We start from the raw sequence: 22929 nt of genomic DNA on the forward strand, positions 1-22929 counted from the left end.
TTTTGGACAGGCAGAGTTAGACAGTGAGAGAGAGAGAGACAGAGAGAAAGGTCTTCCTTCTGTTGGTTCAACCCCAAATGGCCACTACAGCCAGCGCACTGCGCTGATCCAAAGCCAGGAGCCAGATGCTTCCTCCTGGTCCTCCTTGTGGGTGCAGGGCCCAAGTACTTGGGCCATCCTCCACTGCCTTCCCGGCCACAGCAGAGAGCTGGACTGGAAGAGGAGCAACTGGGACAGAATCTGGTGTCCCAGCCGGGACTAGAACCCGGGTGCCAGTGCCGCAGGTGGAGGATTAGCCAAGTGAGCTGCAGCGCAGGCCTTCTCTCCTTTCTTAACATATCAGTTATACGCCTATTTTTAGCAGTCGCCATAGAATCTGCGGTATATATTTATAACTGGCCCAAGTCCACTTTTTAGATAACACTATACTTCTTCATAAATAATGCAAATATATGATACTATTAAGGTGATCCTCATTCTTTCTGGTCGTCCCTTGTAACATTGCTGTCATCTCAAATAGGAGCATACATATGCATATATATGTATATACATCAGATATGTACATCAGCACATAGAATGGAATGCTTTGCTATTGTTTTTTAAAAGATTTTATTTATTTTATTTGAGAGGTAGAGTTACAGACAGTGAGAGAGAGACAGAGAAAGGTCTTCCTTCCATTGGTTCAGTCCCCAGATGGCTGCATGGCTGGAGCTGTGCCAGTCCAAAGCCAGGAGCCAGGCACTTCTTAGTCTCCCACATGGGTGTAGGGGCCCAAGAACTTGGGCCATCTTCTGCTGCTTTCCCAGGCCACAGCAGAGAGCCAGACTGGAAGTGTAGCAGCCTGGACTAGAACCTGCACCCATATGGGATGCTGGCACTGCAGGCGGAGGATTAACCTACTGTGCCATGGCTACGGCTCCATGCATTCTTATTTTGAACAAACTGTTATGTTAGACTAATTGGAAATAAGGAAAATCAAAGTTTTAAACTTACCTACTTGATCTTTTTTTAGTGCTCTTTCTTTGCTTATGTAGATCTTATTTTCTGATTTTATATATATATATATATTTTTTTTTTTCCTCTGAAGTTTTTTTAACATTGCAGTTTTCTTGTAAGGCATTTTTAGTGGTAACAAAATAGCTCCAATTTTTGTCTGAGAAAGTCTTTAATTTTTCACTCTTTGAAGAATAATTTCTCTGGGCATGAAATTCATGGTGGGTTTCTTCTCCCAACATTTTAAATAATTCACTGCACTCTGTTGCTTGTATGGTTTCTGAAGAGAAGTCAGATGTAATTCTTTTTCTCCTTCCTCTACGTAGATAAAGTGCTTTTCCTCTCAACTTCTTTCAGGGTTTTTTTTTCTTTGTATCTTTGATTTTCTGTAGTTTGAAAGTCATGCCTCAGTGTAGTTTTTAAACATTTAACCTGTTTGGTGTTCTCTGAGTTTTCTGGTTCTGTGGTTTGGCATCTGGCATTAATCTGGGAAAATTATCAGTCATTATTGGTTCAAATATTTTTTTTTTCTGTTCCTTCTGAGGTTTCCATCATGTATGTGTTACACCTTTTGTAGTTGTCCCATAGTCTTTGATATTCTTTTGTTGTTTTCTTTAGTCATTATTCTGTTTGTTTTTCAGTTTGGGAGCTTTCTATTCATAAATCCTTAAGCTCAAATGTTTCTTAACTCAGCCATGTTCAGTCTTGTAATGAGCCCATCAGAGGTGCTCTTCATTTCTGCACAATGTTTCTGGCTCTGGCATTTCTTTTGGATTCCTTCTTAGGGTTTCCATCTCTGAATATGTTGCTTATCTGTTCTTGCATACTGTCTACTTTTCCACTAGCACCTTTAGCATATTTAGTCGTTTTAAATTTCCATCTTGGGGCTGCCGTTGTGGCACAGCAGGTTAAGGCACTGTTTGTGGTGCTGGGACTCTCTGCATGCTCTAGAATTTAGAGATCTCATTCTGTTTCTTTTTTTTTTTTTTTTTTTTTAGATTTTATTTCTTTATTTGAGAGGTAGAGTTACAGACAGTGAGAGGAAGAGACAGAGAGAGAGTTCTTCCTTCCTCTGGGTCACTCCCCCAAATGGCCACAATGGCCAGAGCTGCACTGATCTGAAGCCAGGAGCCAGGAGATTCTTCCAGGGCTCCCATGTGGGTGCCGGGGCCCAAGGACTTGGGCCATCTTCCACTGCTTTCCCAGGCTATAGCAGAGAGCTGGATTGGAAGAAGAGCAGCCGAGACTAGAACCGGCATCCATATGGGATGCTGGCACCACAGGTGGAGGATTAACCCACTGCACCATGGCGCTGGTCCCTCATTCTGTTTCTTAATGTCTTTTTTTTTTTTTTTTTTTTTTTTTTTTGACAGGCAGAGTTAGACAGAGAGAGAGAGACAGAGAGAAAGGTCTTCCTTCCGTTTTGTTCACCCCCCAAATGGCCGCTACACCCGGTGTGCTGTGCCAATCCGAAGCCAGGAGCCAGGTGCTTCCTCCTGGTCTCCCATGCGGGTGCAGGGCCCAAGCACTTGGGCCATCCTTCACTGCCTTCCTGGGCCACAGCAGAGAGCTGGACTGGAAGAGGAGCAACTGGGACAGAATCCAGCACCCCAACTGGGACTGGAACCCGGGGTGCCGGCGCCGCAGGTGGAGGATAAGCCAAGTGAGCTGCGGCACCGGCCTTTTAGTTTCTTAAGAACAAAGAAAATCTTATTCCTTGTTGCGTGGAAATTTTCTTGAGTTGGCAGGTACCCCAAGTGGTATTCTTGTCTGTGGCCAGCTTATTTTTCTCATGGGAATTTTTATCTCCAGAGACTGGAGTCCCTCAGATGGTGATGACTGCCCTGCTAGTTTTTAGCCAACCTGAGCCTGCCATTTAGAAAGTTTGTTTTTTTGTTCTTAGGAGAAGTCGAGAACAATAGGAGGAGGAAAAAAAGTAAGAGATCCAAGTCAATTACAGGTATGCATAACCAAGCAAAATAAAGAGAGCTCACAAAATTTTAAAGCTATATATTTATATTAAACACAATATTAAACTGGGTGCACAGAATTAAACTTCACCAGAAAAAGAAATGAAGTCCTTACACAAAATTGTAAATTCTGTAGAAAACAGACTACTGAAATCAGAAGGGTACTTGTCTTTATGACAAAAGTCCCAAGAGGGAAGCCAGATAAGGGAATGTTAGAACCAATGAGATCCTGAGTAAGTGAAAAGGAACTCACCAAAAGCCTGAGAATCTGAAGAGGTTCACCAAAGCAGAAAGAGCTGCTCACGGAGGCAGAGAGGGTAGAAGGGCTTATTTAGTAACATACTGGTTCAAGGGGCTGCCAATCCATTCTAGATTAGCTTGCTTTGATCCCACTTCTGACACCAAATATGTCAACCAAATAACAGAGCTCCCCAGAGGATTAACTAAGTTCATTTGGGAACACTGTTGCAATGGGAACATGTACATTTTCAAGGAAGTTGAGGCAAGGGGAATTTCTTAAAGCAAATAAGGAGAATTACATAAGATATTGTGTAATATATCAACAGTCTTTGGCTACAAGGCTCAATAACCAGGGTGGTGCCGGTCTATGATTAAAATTGTGCAGAACTATTTTTTGTCTAAGATTGCAGTATCTTTTGAGTCTTTTATGCTAGTTCATATTATGAAGCATACATATATGAGGTTCCTTCCTTCATAATCTCTCAACTTTATTCATTTATTTAGACATAACAGAGACTCCATTTTGATTTTTGACAGCTGTCAAAACCCCTAATCCTATTTTTGACACATCGTATTATCTTTAGGGCATGAAATGCCTTTTATTATTGTCACCTCATTTTACAGATTAAGCTATTGATGCACAGAGAAATTAAGGAATTTGCCAGGTATGGCGTAGTTAGTAGGTGGGAGGGTCAGGATTGAACCCAGGCACTCTGTTTAAGCAGTCTTTATTCTTAAACCTAGGCTGTTAGACTATAGGATTTACATAGAGAAATGCTAGAAGATAAAACCCAGAAAGAGTGATTATTTTAAGATCTTGAAGAAGAATATTATTCAAAGAACTTTGTACTTGTTTTGTAGGCCCTGAAAAATCATGAAGCCTTTTGACTATAGAGTGATATAATTGGAAACAGCTATAGAAGGGTTAATGTCTTGTTACTGCGAGAGATTATTAAGAGCAGGATCCCTGTTAGTACGCTATTCTTGGGTCTCTTTCTGGGGATTTGGTGCATCAATTGAGGCCAGGGAAATTGTGATTTACTGTTCTAGGGATCAGCTGCATCTGGAAACCCTTCTGTAAATTGTTTCTTTTTTTAAAAAAAAACAATGAATTTTTTTTAAAAGATATATTTATTTGGGCCAGCGCCGTGGCTCAATAGGCTAATCCTCTGCCTTGCGGTGCCGGTACCCCAGGTTCTAGTCCCGGTAGGGCGCCAGATTCTGTCCCGGTTGCCCCTCTTCCAGGCCAGCTCTCTGCTGTGGCCAGGGAGTGCAGTGGAGAATGGCCCAAGTGCTTGGGCCCTGCACTCCGTGGGAGACCAGGAGAAGCTCCTGGCTCCTGGCTCCGTGTCAGCACGATGTGCTGCAGCGGCCATTGGAGGGTGAACCAACGGCAAAAAGGAAGACCTTTCTCTCTCTCTCTCTCTCTCACTGTCCACTCTGCCTGTCAAAAAAAAAAAAAAGTCTATTTATTTGAAAGTCAGAGTTACTAAGAGGCACAGAGAGAGAGGTCGCCCATCTGCTGGTTCACTCCCCAAATGGCCACAACAGCCAGAGCTGGGCCAATCCGAAGCCAGGAGCCTAGAGCTTCTTGCAGGTCTACTGTGTGGGTGCAGGGACTGAAGGACTTGGGCCTTCTAATGCTTTCCCAGGCCATGATAGAGAGCTGGATCGGAAGAGGAGCAGCTGGGACTTGAACCGGCACCTATATGGGATGCCAGAACTGCAGACAGTGGCTTTACCTGCTATGCCACGGTGCCCACTCCTATTTCTTTATTTAATATATATTTTATTTAATACATTTATATGTATTTTATTTAAATATATTTAATAAATATATTTAATATGTATTTTAAAACATTTTATATTTTATTTTAAAAATATATATTTATATATATATATTTGACTGATCTTTGGCTACTACTACATACATTTGGCTACTAATATGCAGTTCCTATATGTGTCTGGTAAGCTGCATTTAAAAACCCTTAACTTGTGGAGCTGGCATTGTGGCATAGCAGGTAAAACTGCCGCCCATGAAGACCTGTCTCTCTGTCTCTACCTCTCTCTGTAACTCTGTCTTTCAAATAAATAAAATAAATGTTAAAAAAAGAGAATCTATTATGTGTGTATATGACATTTTGCTAGCCTTTCCTTAGTGGATGGACATTTGGATTGTTTCTGTCTATTTGGCTATAATAAATAATACTGTTATAAATATTTGCACAAGTTTTTGTGTGGACATGTTTTCATTTTTTTTGGTTATATGCCTAAGAATGGATTGCTGGGTCAAATGATAATTGTTTCACTTTTTGAGGAACTGCCAAACTGCTTATCACAGTGGCTGCACCAATTTACAGTCCTGCCAGCAGCTTATGAGGATTCCACTTTCTCCATAAGCTCACTGACAGTTGTTTTTGTTTGACGTCTTTATTACAGCCATCCTATATGGGATTTTTAAGTGCCTCTCAATGTGATTTTGATTTGCTTTTCCCTAATGACTAACATTGAGCATCTTTCCCTATTTGTTTTGGCTGTTTGTCTACTTTGGAGAAATGCCTATTCAGATATTATGTCTATTTTAAAATTGGGGTTGTCTTTTAGTTATTCATTTATAAGAGTTCTTTGTGTATTCTAGATATAAGTCCCTTATCAATTTTAGAATATGCAGATATTTTCTCATATTCTGTTGGCTGTCATTTTATTTTCCTGAAACTATCTGTTGAAGCACAAAAATTTTGAAGAAGTCATTTATCTGTTTTTTTTTTTGTTGGTTTGTTTGTATTTGATTGTGTTGTGTTGTATCTAAGAATCCATTGCCAAATACAAAATCTGAAGATTAAGAGTTTTGTGTTTTAGGCTCTTATTAAGTTTTTGCCCATTTTTAATTAAGTTTTTTCATTCTTTTTATATGTTGAGCTAACCCTGTTGAAAAAACTGTACTTTCCTCTTTGAAGGGTCTTGGTACCATTGTCAAATCAAGATACATGGGCTTATTTCTGAACTTTCAGTCCTTTTTCATTGATCCTTTATACCAAACCCCACTATGTGAATTACTGTTGCTTTATAGTAAGCTTTAGGATAGGAAGTGTTAGTGCTTCTACTTTGGTATTTTTTGTTGTTTTTATTTGTTTTTTAAGATTTATTGGTTATTTGAAAGGCAGGATTACAGAGAAAGAGAGATCTTCGAACCACTAGTTCATCCCTCACATGACCTCAGATTGCTGGAGCAGGGTTAGGCCGAAGCCAGGAGCCAGGAACTCAGTCCAAGTCTCCCACATGGGTGGCAGGGAACCAATCACTTGGGCCATGATCTACTGCTTTCCTAGGTGCATTAGCAGGGAACTGGATTGGAAGTGGCACAGCCAGAACTCGAACCAGCACTCACATAGGATGCCAGTAATACAGGTTGTAGCTAAACTTGCTACACCTCATTGGCCTCTATTTTGTTTTTCTTATTTTGGCTATCCTGGATTCTTTTCATTTTTCATATGAATTTTAGGATCAGCTTGTCAGTTGTTTTTTTTTTTTTTTTTTTGACAGGCAGAGTGGACAGTGAGAGAGAGAGAGAGAAAGGTCTTCCTTTTCCGTTGGTTCACCCCCCAATGGCCGCTGCAGCCGACACGCTGTGGCCAGTGCACTACGCTGATCCGAAGCCAGGAGGTTCCTCCTGGTCTCCCAACGCGGGTGCAGGGCCCAAGCACTTGGGCCGTTCTCCACTGCACCCCCGGGCCACAGCAGAGAGCTGGACTGGAAGAGGAGCAACCGGGACAGAACCGGCACCCCGACCAGGACTAGAACCCGGAGTGCCAGTGCCGCATGCAGAGGATTAGCCTATTGAGCCGTGGTGCCGGCCTGTTTTAAGTTTTTAAAGTTCACATATTGATTTGTATTTATTATAAAGGCAGAGTGAGAGCCAGTACTCTGGTACGGTGGGTAAAAGCACTGGTTTGCAGCGCCAGAATCCCATATGGGCGCTGGTTTTAGTCCCAGCTGCTCCACTTCTGATCCAGCTCTCTGCCATGGTCTGGGAAAGCAGTAGAAAATGGCCCCAGTCCTTGGGCCCCTCTACCCCATGGGAAACCTGGAAGAAGTTCCTGGCTCCTGGCTTCGGATTGGTGTAGCTCTGGCCTTTGCAGCCATGTGGGGAGTGAATTAGCAGACGAAGACTTCTCTCTCTTTCTCTCTCTCTCTCTCTCTCTCTGCCTTTCTTTCTTTCTTTCTTTCTTTCTTTCTTTTTTATTATTTTTGACAGGCAGAGTGGACAGAGAGAGAGAGAGAGAGAAAGAAAGGTCTTCCTTTGCCTTTGTTCACCCTCCAATGGCCGCCAGTGCACTGTAGCCGGTGCACTGCGCTGATCCGAAGGCAAGAGCCAGGTGCTTCTCCTGGTCTCCCATGGGGTGCAGGGCCCAAGGACCTGGGCCATCCTCCACTGCACTCCCCGGCCACAGCAGAGAGCTGGCCTGGAAGAGGGGCAACCGGGACAGAATCCGGCGCCCCTACCGGGACTAGAACCTGGTGTGCCGGCACCGCTAGGCGGAGGATTAGCCTGTTGAGCCACGGCGCCGGCTTATGCCTTTCTATTTTTAAAAATTATTTATTCATTTGAAAAGCAGAGTTACAGAAAGGCAGAGGCAGAGAGAGAGAGAGAGAGGTTGGAATGGAAGATGAACTCATGGCCTGTGACACTGTCATGCCATATGGGTGCCAGTTCGAGTCCCAGATGCTCTACTTCCAATCCAGCTCCCTGTTAATGTGCCTGGGAAAACAGCAGAGAATGATCCTAGTGCTTGGGACACTGCCACCCATGTAGGAGACCTGGACACTGTTCCAGGCTCCCTGGTTTGGGCCTGGCCCAGACTTGGCTATTGTGTCTCTGGGAGAATGAACCGGCAGATTGAAGATCTCTGTCTCTCTCTCTCTCTGTAACTCTGCCTTTCAAATGAACAGATAAAACTTTAAAAAAAAAAAAATAAAGAAAGAAAAGGAAAAAAAGAAATAAAGAAAAAAGAGGAGGAGAGAGATATTTTCCATGTGCTTCCATTTGCTGATTCTCAGCTGTTTTTACAAAGAAACTGTGTGGAATTCTGATAGAGATTACATTAATTTGTACATCAGTTTGGGGAGAAATATTGCTATTCTTACAATACCAAGTCTTCTAATCTATGAACATGGGATGTCTTTCCATTATATTTCCATTATATAGATCTTTTTTTTTTTTTTTTTTTTTTGACAGGCAGAGTTAGTGAGAGAGAGTCAGAGATAAAGGTCTTCCTTCTGTTGGTTCACCCCTCAAATGCCTACTACGGCTGGCGCACTGCACTGATCCGAAGCCAGGAGCCAGTCACTTCCTCCTGGTCTCCCATGCGGGTACAGGGCCCAAGGACTTGGGCCATCCTCCACTGCCTTCTCGGGCCACAGCAGAGAGCTGGACTAGAAGAGGAGCAACCGGGACAGAACCGGCACCCCAACTGGGATTAGAACCTGGGGTGCCGGCGCCGCAGGCAGAGGATTAGCCTAGTGAGCTGCGACGATGGCCCATTATATAGATCTTTAATTAACTTCAACAGTGTTTTCTGCTTTTCAGAGTTTAAGCTTCATAACTTCTGTTCAACTTATTCCAAAATATTTTGTTCTTTTTATGCTATTATAAATTGAATTATTTTTGGGGCCAGCGCCGTGGCTCACTTGGTTAATCCTCCACCTGTAACCAGTATCCCATATGGGTGCTGGTTCTAGTCCCAGCTGCTTCTCTTCCAGTCCAGCTCTCTGCTGTGGCCGGGGAGGGCAGTGGAGGATGGCCCAAGTGCTTGGGCCCTGTACCCGCATGGGAGACCAGGAGGAAGCACCTGGCTCCTGGCTTCGAATCGGTGCAGGTCTGGCTGTAGCAGCCATTTGGGGGTGAACCAACGGAGGGAAGTCCTTTCTCTCTGTGTCTCTCTCACTGTCTAACTCTACCTGTCAAATAAATTTAAAAATAAGTAGATAGATAGATAGATAAATTGAATTATTTTCTTCATTTTTGGATTGTTCATTATATGTATAGAAATGTAATTGCTTATTATATGTTGATCTTGTATCCTTACTGAACTCTTGTTTCTTATTTCCTTTAGTAGAGTTTTTGGGTTTCCTATATATATGGACATATCATCTGCAAATAGAGACAGTTTAAATTCTGTTTTTTTTTTTCCAGTCTGGATACAACATCAGATATTTTGTTTTAACACATTTTTCATTACTTCAATTTGAGCGGTATTACTTTATCAGAAAATTATTTCTACTCAATATGTGGTTTTATGAAGGGTTCTAGATTCCTTGGGTCATTTTGTGTGTAGTACAATCAGTAATGTGATAAACAAGGGTCCTTCAGAAATGTTGATGGAAAGTAGAATTAAGATCCATTTAGTTTGGTGCAAAAATTCTTTGAAATATTTGCATACAGAGGGCCTTCAAAAATTTCATGAAAAATACATGTTAGGAAAAAGCTATGTATGAACTTTAAAATCTTTTTGCACCAAAATAAATGGATCTTTTTTTTTTTTTTTTTTTGACAGGCAGAGTGGACAGTGAGAGAGAGAGACAGAGAGAAAGGTCTTCCTTTTGCCGTTGGTTCACCCTCCAATGGCCGCCATGGTAGGCGCGCTGCGGCTGGCGCACCGCGCTGATCCGATGGCAGGAGCCAGGTGCTTCTCCTGGTCTCCCATGGGGTGCAGGGCCCAAGGACCTGGGCCATCCTCCACTGCACTCCCGGGCCACAGCAGAGAGCTGGCCTGGAAGAGGGGCAACCGGGACAGGATCGGTGCCCCTACCGGGACTAGAACCCGGTGTGCCGGCGCCACAAGGCAGAGGATTAGCCTAGTGAGCCGCGGCACCGACCTAAATGGATCTTTTAATTTCCATTTTTCTACAGACTTCTTGAAGTACTCTGGTACATGCTACTTAAATCACTACAGAATGCAAAGTTGTGAAGTAAATACCACAGGGCTTTTGAGAAAAACAGGGTGAGAGCACAGTACTCAAACTTCATCATTGTCAATCTTCTTAAATCATAAGAACTTAATACAAATAGCACAGTTTTACACATGAATAGTTAGGAAACACATAGATACTGTGTATGTTTGGCACTCTACTTGAAAAAGACCTGAAGTTTGCTGTGGAAGAGGCATCAGAATGGTTACAGCAGGTGAGATAGTAGAAATAATGGAAGGAGGCTTCTCTGAAATGGGACAGATAGTGAACACACCAGAAAAAGTTTTAACACCAGAGGAGGAAGATGAGGGTATGACTCATGTCACATGTGGTGCACTGAGGTAGTTGATTATCTGAGGGATTTGTGCATTTTGTGTATTCCCATATGTCTCAGTATGTCTGATTGCAACTTTTTTGCATTAACCTAGTATTTTTGGTGAACAAAATGAGTGTAAACAAACTGAAATTCATGTTATGCTCAAATTGTTCTGTAATATATTAATTACACTGAAGGAAATATACTTTCAAAGCAGAACTGTTTCTGGCCGGCGCCGTGGTTTAACAGGCTAATCCTCCACCTTGTGGCGCCAGCACACCGGGTTCTAGTCCCGGCTGGGGCTCCAGATTCTATCCCGGTTGCCCCTCTTCCAGGCCAGCTCTCTGCTATGGCCCGGGAAGGCAGTGGAGGATGGCCCAAGTCCTTGGGCCCTGCACCCGCATGGGAGACCAGGAGAAGCACCTGGCTCCTGGCTTCGGATCAGTGTGCTGCGCCGGCCATGGCGGCCATTGGAGGGTGAACCAATGGCAAAAAGGAAGACCTTTCTCTTTGTCTCTCTCTCTCACTATCCACTCTGCCTCTCCAAAAAAAAAAAAAAAAAAAAAAAAAAAAAAAAAAAAAAAAACCAGAACTATTTCTGTCAATTATTTTCTCTTCTAATGGTTAAATGAAAACCAGTCTAATTTAGTTTGCAGAAACTTACTTTTTAGAGATTTACACAGAAAAATTCTTATAATCCTAAAAGGCAAGAGTGGTGACATATCTGAATGTTATTTCAGCTTGCAGCTAGACCATATTTAGATGAGTTAACCCTAAGCCAAAAGCTAAGGTCAGATGGTAATTATCTATGACGAAGTATTTTTGAGTTCTGGTAATTCCTTTGTTCTTGTCTCCTACTTATTTGCTTGTTCTGGGAATTCCATTTGAGCCTTGAGAAGAAGGAGGTCAGTGCTTGATGGGTTAACAGTATTCTTGGTTTAGCAGAGCTGAGGACATTAGCAGTGCTGTGATAGCATTACTAAGATTTTACTCTGCAGCCTATGGTAAAGCTATTTAATTTTAACCTTAATTCAGTTTTAAACCAACATAATTCCATACATGAATGTCTTTGGATTGGAAGCTTTAGTTTTAATTTACTCTCTGAATTGTTTAATATCAAATGTTTAGAAGTAATAATTGGTGTTACATTTAGTATATACTTCTCTGGCAAAGTAATACTACATAATAGCAAAGATTTATTGTGAAATACTAGGGCCACCATGGAATAATGAAAATTGTATGAACTTTGACAACAGACCTAGGTCTTGTCTCCAAGTTCTAACCCCTACTATGTGACCAAATGCACATCACGCAGTCCAAATCTTAATTACCTCATAGATAGGATGACCTATCTCGTCAGTAAAGTTGTGATATTTTATTTTATCTTCATGTTAAATTAAAAGGTTAATGAAACAGGGTAAACCTGTATATAAATAAATGATATATAAAATATCTTATTAACCGATGAGACTGATAAACTTACAACGCTTAAAAGTTCTGCTTTCTTTAATAGTTGTAACTTTTATCTCTAATACATAAAAGTGACTTATTTTTCTCCATTGGATGGAGAAAACAAAAATAGAAACCTTGGAACACAAATCAAAAACCTAATGTTTGCTTTGGATATCACCCAGCAAAGTCCCTGAGATTCCACATCCTCCAGATCCTTTCCCTTTATTGAAATGCTAAGGAGCACTCTGCTTTTTCTTCCATAACCTGGCTTTTCTGCTGCTGCTCTTAGGAGTCATGATCTACTGTGCCACCTGGTGGCCTCAGTGTGTACTGTCTCATCTGTGATGCTGTTGCCTCCTACTGCAGTGAAAGTATAGAAGATGTGATGTTCCGTGGTCTGGGCTCTGGAGCCAGACTTCTAGGTTTGAATCCCTACATCACCACTCCCTTGCTACATCACCTTCAGCAAGTTACACAGTTTTCTTACCTGAAAAGTAATCTATAGGAGTGAAATTGACTCTCTAAGGGTCGATGATTGTTTACAACAGTTTTCTCGACTGTAGAGAGGCAGTGTTTCTTTCTTCATACTATTTGTTGAACACTTTCTTTAGTGTAGAGTTAATCTTATGAGTATGAAGTTAACTGAAAATACATCTTTGTGAAAAATAAGAATGGGAATAGGAGAGGGAGGAGGAAGAAGGGTAGGGGCATGGGCCAAAGAGAGGGTAGGGTAGAAAGTCTCACTATGTTCCTGAATTTGTATATAGGAAATACATAAAATTTGTATACCTTAAATAAAATTTTTAAAATAATAAAATAAGAAGCAAAAAAAAACTCAAAAAAACAAAAAGCAGTGTTTATCTCACAAGGTTGTTGTATTAAATTAGTTTAATATAAATACTGAAAATATTACATGTTGAAAACAGTGTTAGCTATTATTATTATTCTGATCTTAGTGATTTAAGTATGAAATTAAATATGTATATTTTTAAAAATTTGCTTGAGAGACAGAGAGAGCTCCCATCCATTGGTTCACTACCCAGATGCCCCTCATCCTGAACCATTGCCAGGAACCAAGGATCAATCCAGGTCTCCCATTATGGGGAGGCAGAGAAACTCAGTGATTTGGGCATTTACTACTACCTCCCAGGGTCTCCATTAGCAGGAAGCTGGATTTAGGAGCTGGAGCTGGGAACCAAGCCCAGGCAGCCTATTGTGGGACACGGGTAGCTTAACCACCAAGTCAGATGCCTTCCCCTACATATGTGTGTTTGATTTGGAACCTTCTAGCTGTAAATTGATTGATTTTAACCTTGAGGTTATTTTTTAATGTTGATCTTTTCTACATCTAATATGTATATACTTGCCATTAAATATAATTTAATATAATTTTCTATTTACTATTATCTCATATAGTAAAGAGTAAAAAACCTAAAGTATGAGAATTCTTAGTTTAAAAATGAGTGGATATCATGTAGAAATAAGTCAGCAAAGTAGTGGCATTTTCTAGAATTTGTTTTTTAATTTAGAAAGTTAAAGTAATCAATGAAATGAGCTTTGGTCTGAAAAATGAGTTACTGATTACATTTAATGTTTAGTATCCCAATATTTGAAGTAAACTATTGATTTATGTGTACTTTGTGCCCTATAACAAGGCAGTTACTGAATTTTTCTTTTATTCATTTGTTTTCCCTTCCTGTCCCTCGTATATATTACATTGTTATGGTATACTGTTGTTTTTTTCGACTCAACATTATATTTTATATTTTTCTATTATTAAAGTTTAATATACCATAGATGATGGGGATGCAGATAATTGTCATGCTGATTTCATTTCCTTTGGGAAATCCCAGGAGTGGAATGGCTAGGTTACATGGTAAATCTATTTTCAGAATTATTAAGAATCTCCATACTGTCTTCTATAATGGCTGTGTTAGTTTACATTCCCACCAACAGTGTATTAGCACTGTCAGCATTTGTTATATTTTTTAAGATGTATTCATTTATTTGAAAGACATAGTTAGAGATAGAGAGGGAGAGACAGAGAGAGAGATCCTCCATCTACTGGTTCATTCCATAGAGTGAACCAAGGCTGAGCTAAGCCAAAGGCAGAAGCCAGGAGCTTCTTCCAGGTCTCCCACGTAGGTAGCAGAGGCCAAGGTACTTGGAGCATCCTCCGCTGCTTTTCCCAGGCCATTAGCAGGAAGCTGAATTGGAAGTGGAGTGGTTGGGACACAAACCAGTGCCCATATAGGATGCTGGCATAGTGGGCAGCAGTTTTCCCTGCTACACCACAACAGCAGCCCCTATTTTTTGATTATTGGATGATAGCCATTCTAACTAGAGTGAGGTGAAACCTCATTGTGGTTTTTATTTGCATTTCCCTGATGTCTCCTGATCTTGAGCATCTTTTCATGTGTCAGTCATTTGTATTTCATCCTTTGAAAAATGCCTGTTCATATCCATATAGCATTCTTATATATTTAAAAAAAAAAGCCAAAGGAAAGACTAGAAGTCCTGTGCTGGATATTTAGATGAGGAAGAACTTGGAGGCAGGAGAATCAGTTAAAGAATTTTTTTGCTTTGTTCAGGTATGAGAAGTGTTTAAGTCTAAATTAATCAGCGTAAGGAAGAGGGCAGATTCAAGAGATATTTTAGAAGTAGAATCAAGAGGCTGGCACTGTGGTGTAGCGGGTAAAGCTACCACCTGCAGTACCAGCATCTTACATGGGCACCGATTCAAGACCCTGCTGCTCCACTTCCAATACAGCGCTCTGCCATGGCCTGGGAAAGCAGTGGAGGATGGTCCAAGTGCTTGGGACTCTGCACTCGTGTGAGAGACCTGGAAATTCCTGGCTCCTGGCTTCTGGCTCCTGGCTTTGGATTGACCCAGCTGGAACCATTGCGGCCATATGGGGAGTGAACCAGCAGACAGAAGACCTCTCTCTCTGTGTCTCTCTCTCTGCCTCTCTATAACTCTACCTTTCAAATAAATAAATAAATCTTAAAAAAAAAAAGTAGCATCTAGTTTTTACTTTGTAGATGTGAAGTTTGTAAATTTTAAGTTATGAGTAAATGCTTATGACATCAAAAATAGGAAAAAGTAGCTAGTATGCATTCTTTTTTTTCCCCCAAAGAATCCATTTATTTAATGAGTACAAATTTCATGAGTACAACTTTAAGACTACAGTGATTCTTCCCACCATACTCACCCTGCCTCCTCCAACTACTCCTCCCTCTCCCATTCCCAGTCCTGTTCTCCATTAAGAGGAAAAAAAACCTGTTCCTCAGCAGTCAAGACAAGGGCTGTTCAAGTCATCCTTTCTCAAAGTGTTAATTTTACTTCTACAGATTTCCTTTTAGGTGCTCTGTTATCACAGATCAGGGAGAACATATGGTATTTTTCCCTTTGGGACTGGCTTATTTCACTAAGTATATTTCCCAGTTGCATCCATTTTGTTGCAAAGGACAGGATTTCATTTTTTTTTTTACCACTGTGTAGTATTGCATAGAGTACATACCCTATAATTTCTTTTTTAAGATTTTATTTATTTTATTTGAGAGGTAGAGTTACAGACAGTGAGAGGGAAAGACAGAGAGAGGGGTCCTCCCTCCGCTGGTCCACTTCCCAAATGACCGCAATGGTCGGAACTATGCTGAACCAAAGCCAGGAGCCAGGCACCCCTTCTGGTTCTCCCACGTGGGTGCGGGGGCCCAGACTTGGGCCATCTTCTACTGCTTTCCTAGGCCACAGCAGAGAGCTGGATTGGAAGTGGAGCAGCTGGGACTAGAACCGACACCCACGTGGTATGCCGGCACTGCAGGCGGAGGATTAACCCACTGCGCCATAATGCCTGCCCCGATATCCTATAATTTCTTTATCCAGTCTTCAATTGACAGGCGTTTAGGTTGATTCCATGTCTTAGCTATTATGACTTGAGCTGCAATAAACATGGGGGTGCAGATAACTCTTTATTTGCTGGTTTCATTTCCCTTGGGTGAATTCCCAGGAGTGGGATACCATATATTCATATGGTAGGTCTATATTCAGATTTCTGAGGATCTGCAGACCGATTTCCATAGTGGTTTTACCAGTTTACATTCCCACTAACAGTGGATTAGGGTACTTTTTTCCTCACATCCTCTCCAGCATCTGTTGTTTGTTGATTTCTGTATAAAAGCTATTCTAACTGAAGTGAGGTGAAACCTCATTGTGGTATTACTTGCATTTCCCTGTTGGCTAGTGATCCTGAGCATTTTTTCATGTGTCTGTTGGCCATTTGGATTTCTTCTTTTGAAAAATGTCTGTTTAAGTCCTTGGCCCATTTCTTAACTGGGTTGTTTGTTTTGTTGTTGTAGAGTTTCTTTTATATTGTGGTTATTAATTCTTTATCTGTTGCATTGTTTGCAAATAATTTCTCCCATTCTGTCGGCTGCATCTTCACTTTCCTGAGTTTTTGTTTTTGTTTTGTTTTTTTGTTTATTTGTTTTGCAGTACAGAAGCATCTCAATTTGATGGATCCCGTTTGTTGATTTTGGCTTTGATTGCCTGTGCCTCTGGGGTCTTTTCCAGGAACTCTTTGCCTGTGCCAGTATCTTGTAGGGTTTCCCCAATGTACTCTAGTAATTTGATAGATCAGGTCATAGATTTAGGTCTTTAATCCATTTTGAATGGATTTTCTTGTAAGATGTAAGATAGGGGTCCTGCTTCATACTCCTGCATATGGAAATCCAGTTTTCACAGCATCATTTGTTGAAGAGACTGTCCTTGCTCGAGGGATTGGTTTTAGCTCCTTGGTCTAACATAAGTTGGTTTTGGATGCTTGGATTGATTTCTGCCGCTTCTGTTCTGTTCCATTGGTCTATCCATCTGTTTTTGTACCAGTACCAGGCTGTTTTGATTATAACTGCCTGTTAGTATGTCTTGAAATCTGGTATTGTGATGCCTCTGGCTTTGTTTCTGTTGTATAAGGTTGCTTTAGCTATTCAGGGTCTCCTGTGTTTCTATATGAATTTCAGCATCATTTTTTTCTAGATCTGATAACATCTTTGGTATTTTGATTGGTATCATAGTATATATTCTTTTTTTTTTAAAAGATTTATTTGAAAAGTAGAGTTACAGAGAGGCAGAGAGTGAGAGAGGTCTTCTATCCACTGATTCACTCCCCAGATGGCTGAAATGACCAGAGCTGCACTGATCCAAAGCCAAGAACCAGGAGCTTCTTCTGAGTCTCTCATGAGGGTGCAGGGGCCCAAGGACTTGGGCCATCTTCCATTGCTTTCCCAGGCCATAGCAGGGAGCTGGATAGTTTAATAAGTATCTGAATAAATGTTTGAATCAGTTAGCTCATCCTAAACATGTACAATTTATGCTTTTTACAATTAAGGCTGGTATTCTATAAACTTTAGCTCTGATGTTGCTTATTGTAAGGTTATTACTATTTCAAAATAAATAAGCAGAAATTTATAAGTGTAATTTTTAAACTATTTGTTCTTGTTTTGTTTTTTCAGAGTGCACATTTGGCCATGATAGATACTTTAATGATGGCTTACACTGTAGAAATGGTCAGTATAGAAAAAGTAATTGCATGTGCTCAGCAATATTCAACTTTTTTTCAAGCCACGGATCTGCCCTACGATATCGAGGATGCTGTCATGTACTGGATAAATAAGGTAAGATTATAATATAAGTAAAAGTCTCATAATCAGAAAAAGTAAAACCCTAAATTAGCCATTGCAACTCCCTTAAGTTTTCACTTTGATTTAAAACAAAAAGTAAGTTGTGAAATTTCTCTTAAAATTTTTTATTAAAAAAAAAAAAAACCCTGTTGGAATGAAGAAAATAGATTTCTGTATATTCAGCAATAGGCAACTACATTTAATAATGATTAACATAGTTCACAACAAATTATTATTATGTAAGTATTTAAGAGGTAGAGTCACAGACAGAGAGGGGGAAGGACCAAGAGAAAATCTCCCTTACGTTGGTTCATTTCCCAGATGGCTGCAGTAGCTAGAGCTGAGTTGTTCAGGAGCCAGGAGGTTCTGCTGAGTCTCACACAGGCGCAGGGGCCCAAGCAAGCACTTGAACCATTTTCCACTGCTTTCCCAGGCCATAGCAGAGAGCTGAATTGGAAGAGGAGCAGCTGGGATATGAACTGGCACCCATATGGGATGCCTGTGCTGCAGGTGAAGGCTTAGCCTACTATACCACAACACCGGCCCTCCACAACAGGTTATATTGTAGAATTCAAGTACTCAGAATAGGGAGCTATGCATAGTGAGTATTGAGTGTTCAGTAAATAGCTTTTGAATTCAAGAATAAAATAATTTTCTCACATTGTAGTTACGGGATTCTTAAGTTTACTTGAACATATTGCACAAGATCATATTGATTATAAATTTCTCTTGGAAATTTTTGTGAAACTGTGAATTGTGCTTAAATTATTAATTTATCATCCCTGTTTGCAGTTTGAATAGTTAATTCTTCTCCATCTACTTTCTTTCTTTCTTTTTTTTTTTTTGACAGGCAGAGTGGACAGTGAGAGAGAGAGAAACAGAGAGAAAGGTCTTCCTTTTTGCCGTTGGTTCACCCTCCAATGGCCGCCACGGCCAGCGCAGCGCGCTGATCCGAAGGCAGGAGCCAGGTGCTTCTCCTGGTCTCCCCTACGGGTGCGGGGCCCAAGCACTTGGGCCATCCTCCACTGCCTTCCCGGGCCATAGCAGAGAGCTGGCCTGGAAGAGGGGCAACTGGGATAGAATCCGGCGCCCCAACCGGGACTAGAACCCGGTGTGCCGGCGCTGCAAGGCGGAGGATTAGCCTGTTGAGCTGCGGTGCCGGCCCTCCATCCACTTTCATTACACTTGTCACCCTAGAGAAAATGAAACCTGATCTACAGGTATACACTGGACAGATTTAAAAGAATTTATGACTTCAGGCATCCTTTTTTTTTTTTTGAAATATTTATTTTAATATTTATTTGAAAGACAGAGTTACAGAGAGAGGTAGAGACAGAGAGATAGGTCTTCCATCCGCTGGTTCACTCCCCAGATGGCTGCAATGGCCAGAGCTGCGCCGATCTGAAGCCAGGAGCCAGGAGATTCTTCCGGGTCTCCCACGCAGGTGCAGGGGCAAAAGGACTTAGGCCATTTTCTACTGCTTTCCCAGGCCATAGCAGAGAGCTGGATCGGAAGAGGAACAGCAGCCAGGACTAGAACCGGCGCCCATATGGTATGCTAGCTCTTCAGGCCAGGGCTTTAACCCGCTGTGCCACAGTACCAGCCTGCAGGCATCCTATCTTAAATGCTCATGTGAAGATTGTTACAGGCAGCTAAGTGTAAAAAACACTTATGTCTCTTAACATTTTTCATACTACCAGTATCAGTGTGGGGAACCCTTAGAGTTGCTTTATTTCTTCATCTTTAGTGATCTTTTTTTTTTCACTTCTCAGCCACAGAGAATCATTGTCACGTCCTAGACCTATTCATTGTCAGAAGCTGTATGACCATCACATCCCATTGTAAATTTCCCATTCTTGAACAGTTCTTCCTGTCTTTCCAACTCATCTGCTTTACATCCCCTACTATTAAAAATATTCAAGTGTAAGATTTCAAAGCCTATTGATTTCTCACAATCTCACTTGACTTCACATTCTCCTTTTTGATTTTAGATTCTTGCAGGTACCATCAGTTCTTTCTCATCTTCTCTCTCTGTTAGTCTTCTAGTAATAGCTCAGATGGTTGAGCTGTTAACCCATCTTGGCTCTCTTTGAACCTGTGGAGGTATATATTGCTGGAGACATTTACACAAGGAAGCAGTTTCACTTCAAATTCTTAAGCATAAATTTCAAATGAACACCCAATCACAGCCAGTCCAACCACTGTGTCGCTAAGAAGTTTGCTTTTCCGTACTTCAAGATGACTGTTGAATCCTTTCTTCCATGAATCCTCAGACTTTATGGAACACTTCTTTCATCGCAATCAGCTGTACCTACCACTGTCAGCTTACCTTGCCTTGTCCCTTTTTGAGACCAGAGGTGGAAGGTCATTAGGCGGGAATTATCTCTTGTGACTCCCAAATCTGTAAGCCTCTGCATCAGCACTCGCTGATGGGGGGCGGGGGGGGGGGGGGGAGGAGTGTTGTAGCACAGCTGATTAAGCCGCTACTTGCCACACTAACATCCCGTATAAGAGTACCAGTTCAATTTCTGGCCACTCTACTTCAAATCCACCTCCTTTATAACAGACCTGGAAGACAGCAGATGATGGCCCAAGGACTTGGGCTCTTGCCACTCATATAGGAGACCTAGATGGAGTTCTGGGCTCCTGGCTTCGGCCTGGCTCAGCCCCCACCATTGGAGCCATTTGGGGAGTAAACTGGCAGATGAAAGATATATCTTTCCCTGTTGCTCTTCCTTTTAAATAAACAAATTTGTTTAAAAAAAAAAAAAGAGAGAGAGAGAGAAAGAAAGGGGCCAGCATTGTGGCATAGTAGGTAAAGCCAGTGCCTGCATAGCCAGCATCCATATGGGTACCAGTTCAAGTCCCAGCTGCTTCACTTCCAATCCACCTCCCTGCTTATGCTCCTGGGAAAGCTTAGGCCCTTGCACCCATGTGGGAGATTCTGAAGAAGCTTCTGGCTCCTGGCTTTGGACCATTCAGGTCTGACCATTGCAGCCATTTGTGGAGTGAACCAACAGATGGAAGATCTCTCTATTTAACTCTGTCTTTGAAATAAATAAATAAATCTTTAAAAATATTAAGTAAAATAAGGGAAAACAAAAAGTTATAAACTTTCCCAGATTTTAGTCCTGTCTTCTTTCCCTCACCCCTCTTTGGTAAATAGACCAAAATGCTTTATGAAAGATGCATGAAAATTATAAAAATGTCTTATAGCACGTATATCAACCACAACACAAAACATGAGTGTCTTTAGCAACATGTCAGGTGTTTGTACCTAGACATGCTTGATAAAATTAGAAAAATTTATACTACAAAGCTTAGTTTAAAAAAGGAAATTCTCAAGTGCCAGAAACAAAGTAGAAATTGAAAGTTCTGGTGGCCAATGACATTAGGATTTTCTAGAGTGCCATTATGGATAAGTTGAAAAAAAAAAAAGAATAAATTGGACTCTTTGTTACCAGAGTGACCCTATTGAAATCATTAATTCAAAATCCAAAATTGTCTAGTCTTCTTAATAAATAGTTTGTGCACCAGATAGACTGTTTAACTTTTTTGATTATGGGCTACTTGAGTAATCTGATAAAAATTAAATCAGGCCTGCTCCCAAAAATGTTCTCAGGTGCAGCTATTTTATGTGTGTTTTCACTGTGGCCTCATGACTACACTAAACCTGTCCATGATCCATCCATGAATGTGTCTGTGAAATCACATCTTGACTTTGATTTACAGGTTTTTTTGTCCATAATAAAAATATTTAATTCTGATGAAAATAGCTTTGTTTACTAGTTGTAGAGTAGATTGTCAGTTTTTTTACTTTAATAAAGTATTATTGATTCATAAACATTAAAACTAATGTTACCAAGTACTTTTTTTTCCTCCTAGCACTCTGCTCTGTTCCTGACATATAATAGATTCTCAACAGGTATTTGATAGCTTAATTAATTTTACGATGTAAAATAAAGTATCTGGCCAGCGCCATGGCTCACTAAGCTAATCCTCCGCCTGCGGCACCGGCACCTAGGGTTCTAGTCCCGGTCAGGGCGCCAGATTCTGTCCCAGTTGCTCCTCTTCCAGGCCAGCTCTCTGCTGTGGCCCAGGAAGGCAGTGGAGGATGGCCCAAGTGCTTGGGCCCTGCACCCGTAGGGGAGACCAGGAGGAAGCACCTGGCTCCTGGCTTCGGATCGGCACAGCGCACCAGCTGTGGCGGCCTCTTAGGGGGGTGAACCAACAGAAGGAAGACCTTTCTCTCTGTCTCTCTTGCTCACTAACTCTGCCTGTCAAAAATAAATAAATAAATAAATAAAGCACCTGTAAAATATTCTTTTCTGGTTGTGAAAATGAAATATCCTTCATTTAAGTGATACTGATATTTGATAGCAGTGATCAGACCATAGACATTTTAAGGTTATTTCATTGTTAAATTTCATTGTAAGTTCAAATTAACGTCTTTATTCTTTAAGGTAAATGAACATTTGAAAGACATAATGGAACAAGAACAAAAATTGAAGGAACATCACACAGTTGAAGCTCCTGGAGGTCAAAAGGTATACATTTAAAAGGAAAAGATGTACCTGTATGAGTTCATATATATTCACACATATGTATTACTTTAGGAAATGTTAACAGATGTTTTATTAAGTTATTTCTTAGTGATGCTACTTACACCCTAGAAAACCATTCTATAAACACTAAGTAGAAGTACAAAATGCAAATTAATTGGATGATAGCATTTGTGGAAAAACTGTTGATGACTAGAACTCAATTTCTGATGTTCTTTGGGCAAAAATAAATGTTTGCCTTTCTTTGGTAAAATACATGAAACAACAAGAAAGCAATTTTAAATGTTTCTGCCTTTCTGTTGACTTTTAATAAGAACAACCTTTAAAAAAATATTCCCAGAATTTCAAGTTGTAGAATTTGGAGGAAGAAAGAAATAGTAACATGGATTCATTCTTTAAAAATTCTCAAACATGTTTTTAAGAGTTTTATCCTTTGAAAACTGAATTGTGTGTTTGTCATATATTTAGACTCAAAACAGTATCTTATATCGTTTTAAATGTATTGTAGTAGAGTCCTTTAAATGTATTATGCATCATTGGAGTTGAGTTGTAAGAAATTATAATTATTCAAAACTTTATTTTTCATTTAGATTATGTAAATCTCTTCATTATTACAGAGTGCTTCTATTCATTGGGGTTATTTTATTAGTCATTCTTGCATCCATAAGAAGAAAAAGAAGAAACGAAGGAAAGAGAAAACCTATTTGTATATTAACCAGGCCAATAGAAAAAATTCATGGGGAACCAC

At 40.7% G+C, this 22929-nt stretch overlaps 1 protein-coding gene across 7 annotated transcripts in view; it reads left to right on the forward strand.

Annotated features, from left to right (window-relative positions):
• CAMSAP2 (calmodulin regulated spectrin associated protein family member 2) overlaps positions 1-22929 on the forward strand; it is a 116408-nt gene that overhangs the window by 51348 nt on the left and 42131 nt on the right. For 4 of the 7 annotated variants that reach the window (XM_062211569.1, XM_062211570.1, XM_062211571.1 and 1 more), the window contains exons 3-4: positions 17452-17613; positions 22083-22166. In XM_062211569.1, coding sequence (XP_062067553.1) covers positions 17452-17613; positions 22083-22166 — 246 coding nt within the window. Of the gene's footprint in view, positions 1-2896; positions 2954-17451; positions 17614-22082; positions 22167-22929 lie in introns of all 7 variants that reach the window. The other 3 variants (XM_062211566.1, XM_062211567.1, XM_062211568.1) reach the window with 1 other exon arrangement.

The sequence above is a fragment of the Lepus europaeus genome, chromosome 14 (genome assembly GCF_033115175.1).
Source record: "Lepus europaeus isolate LE1 chromosome 14, mLepTim1.pri, whole genome shotgun sequence".
In the NCBI taxonomy this organism is placed as follows: domain Eukaryota; kingdom Metazoa; phylum Chordata; class Mammalia; order Lagomorpha; family Leporidae; genus Lepus; species Lepus europaeus.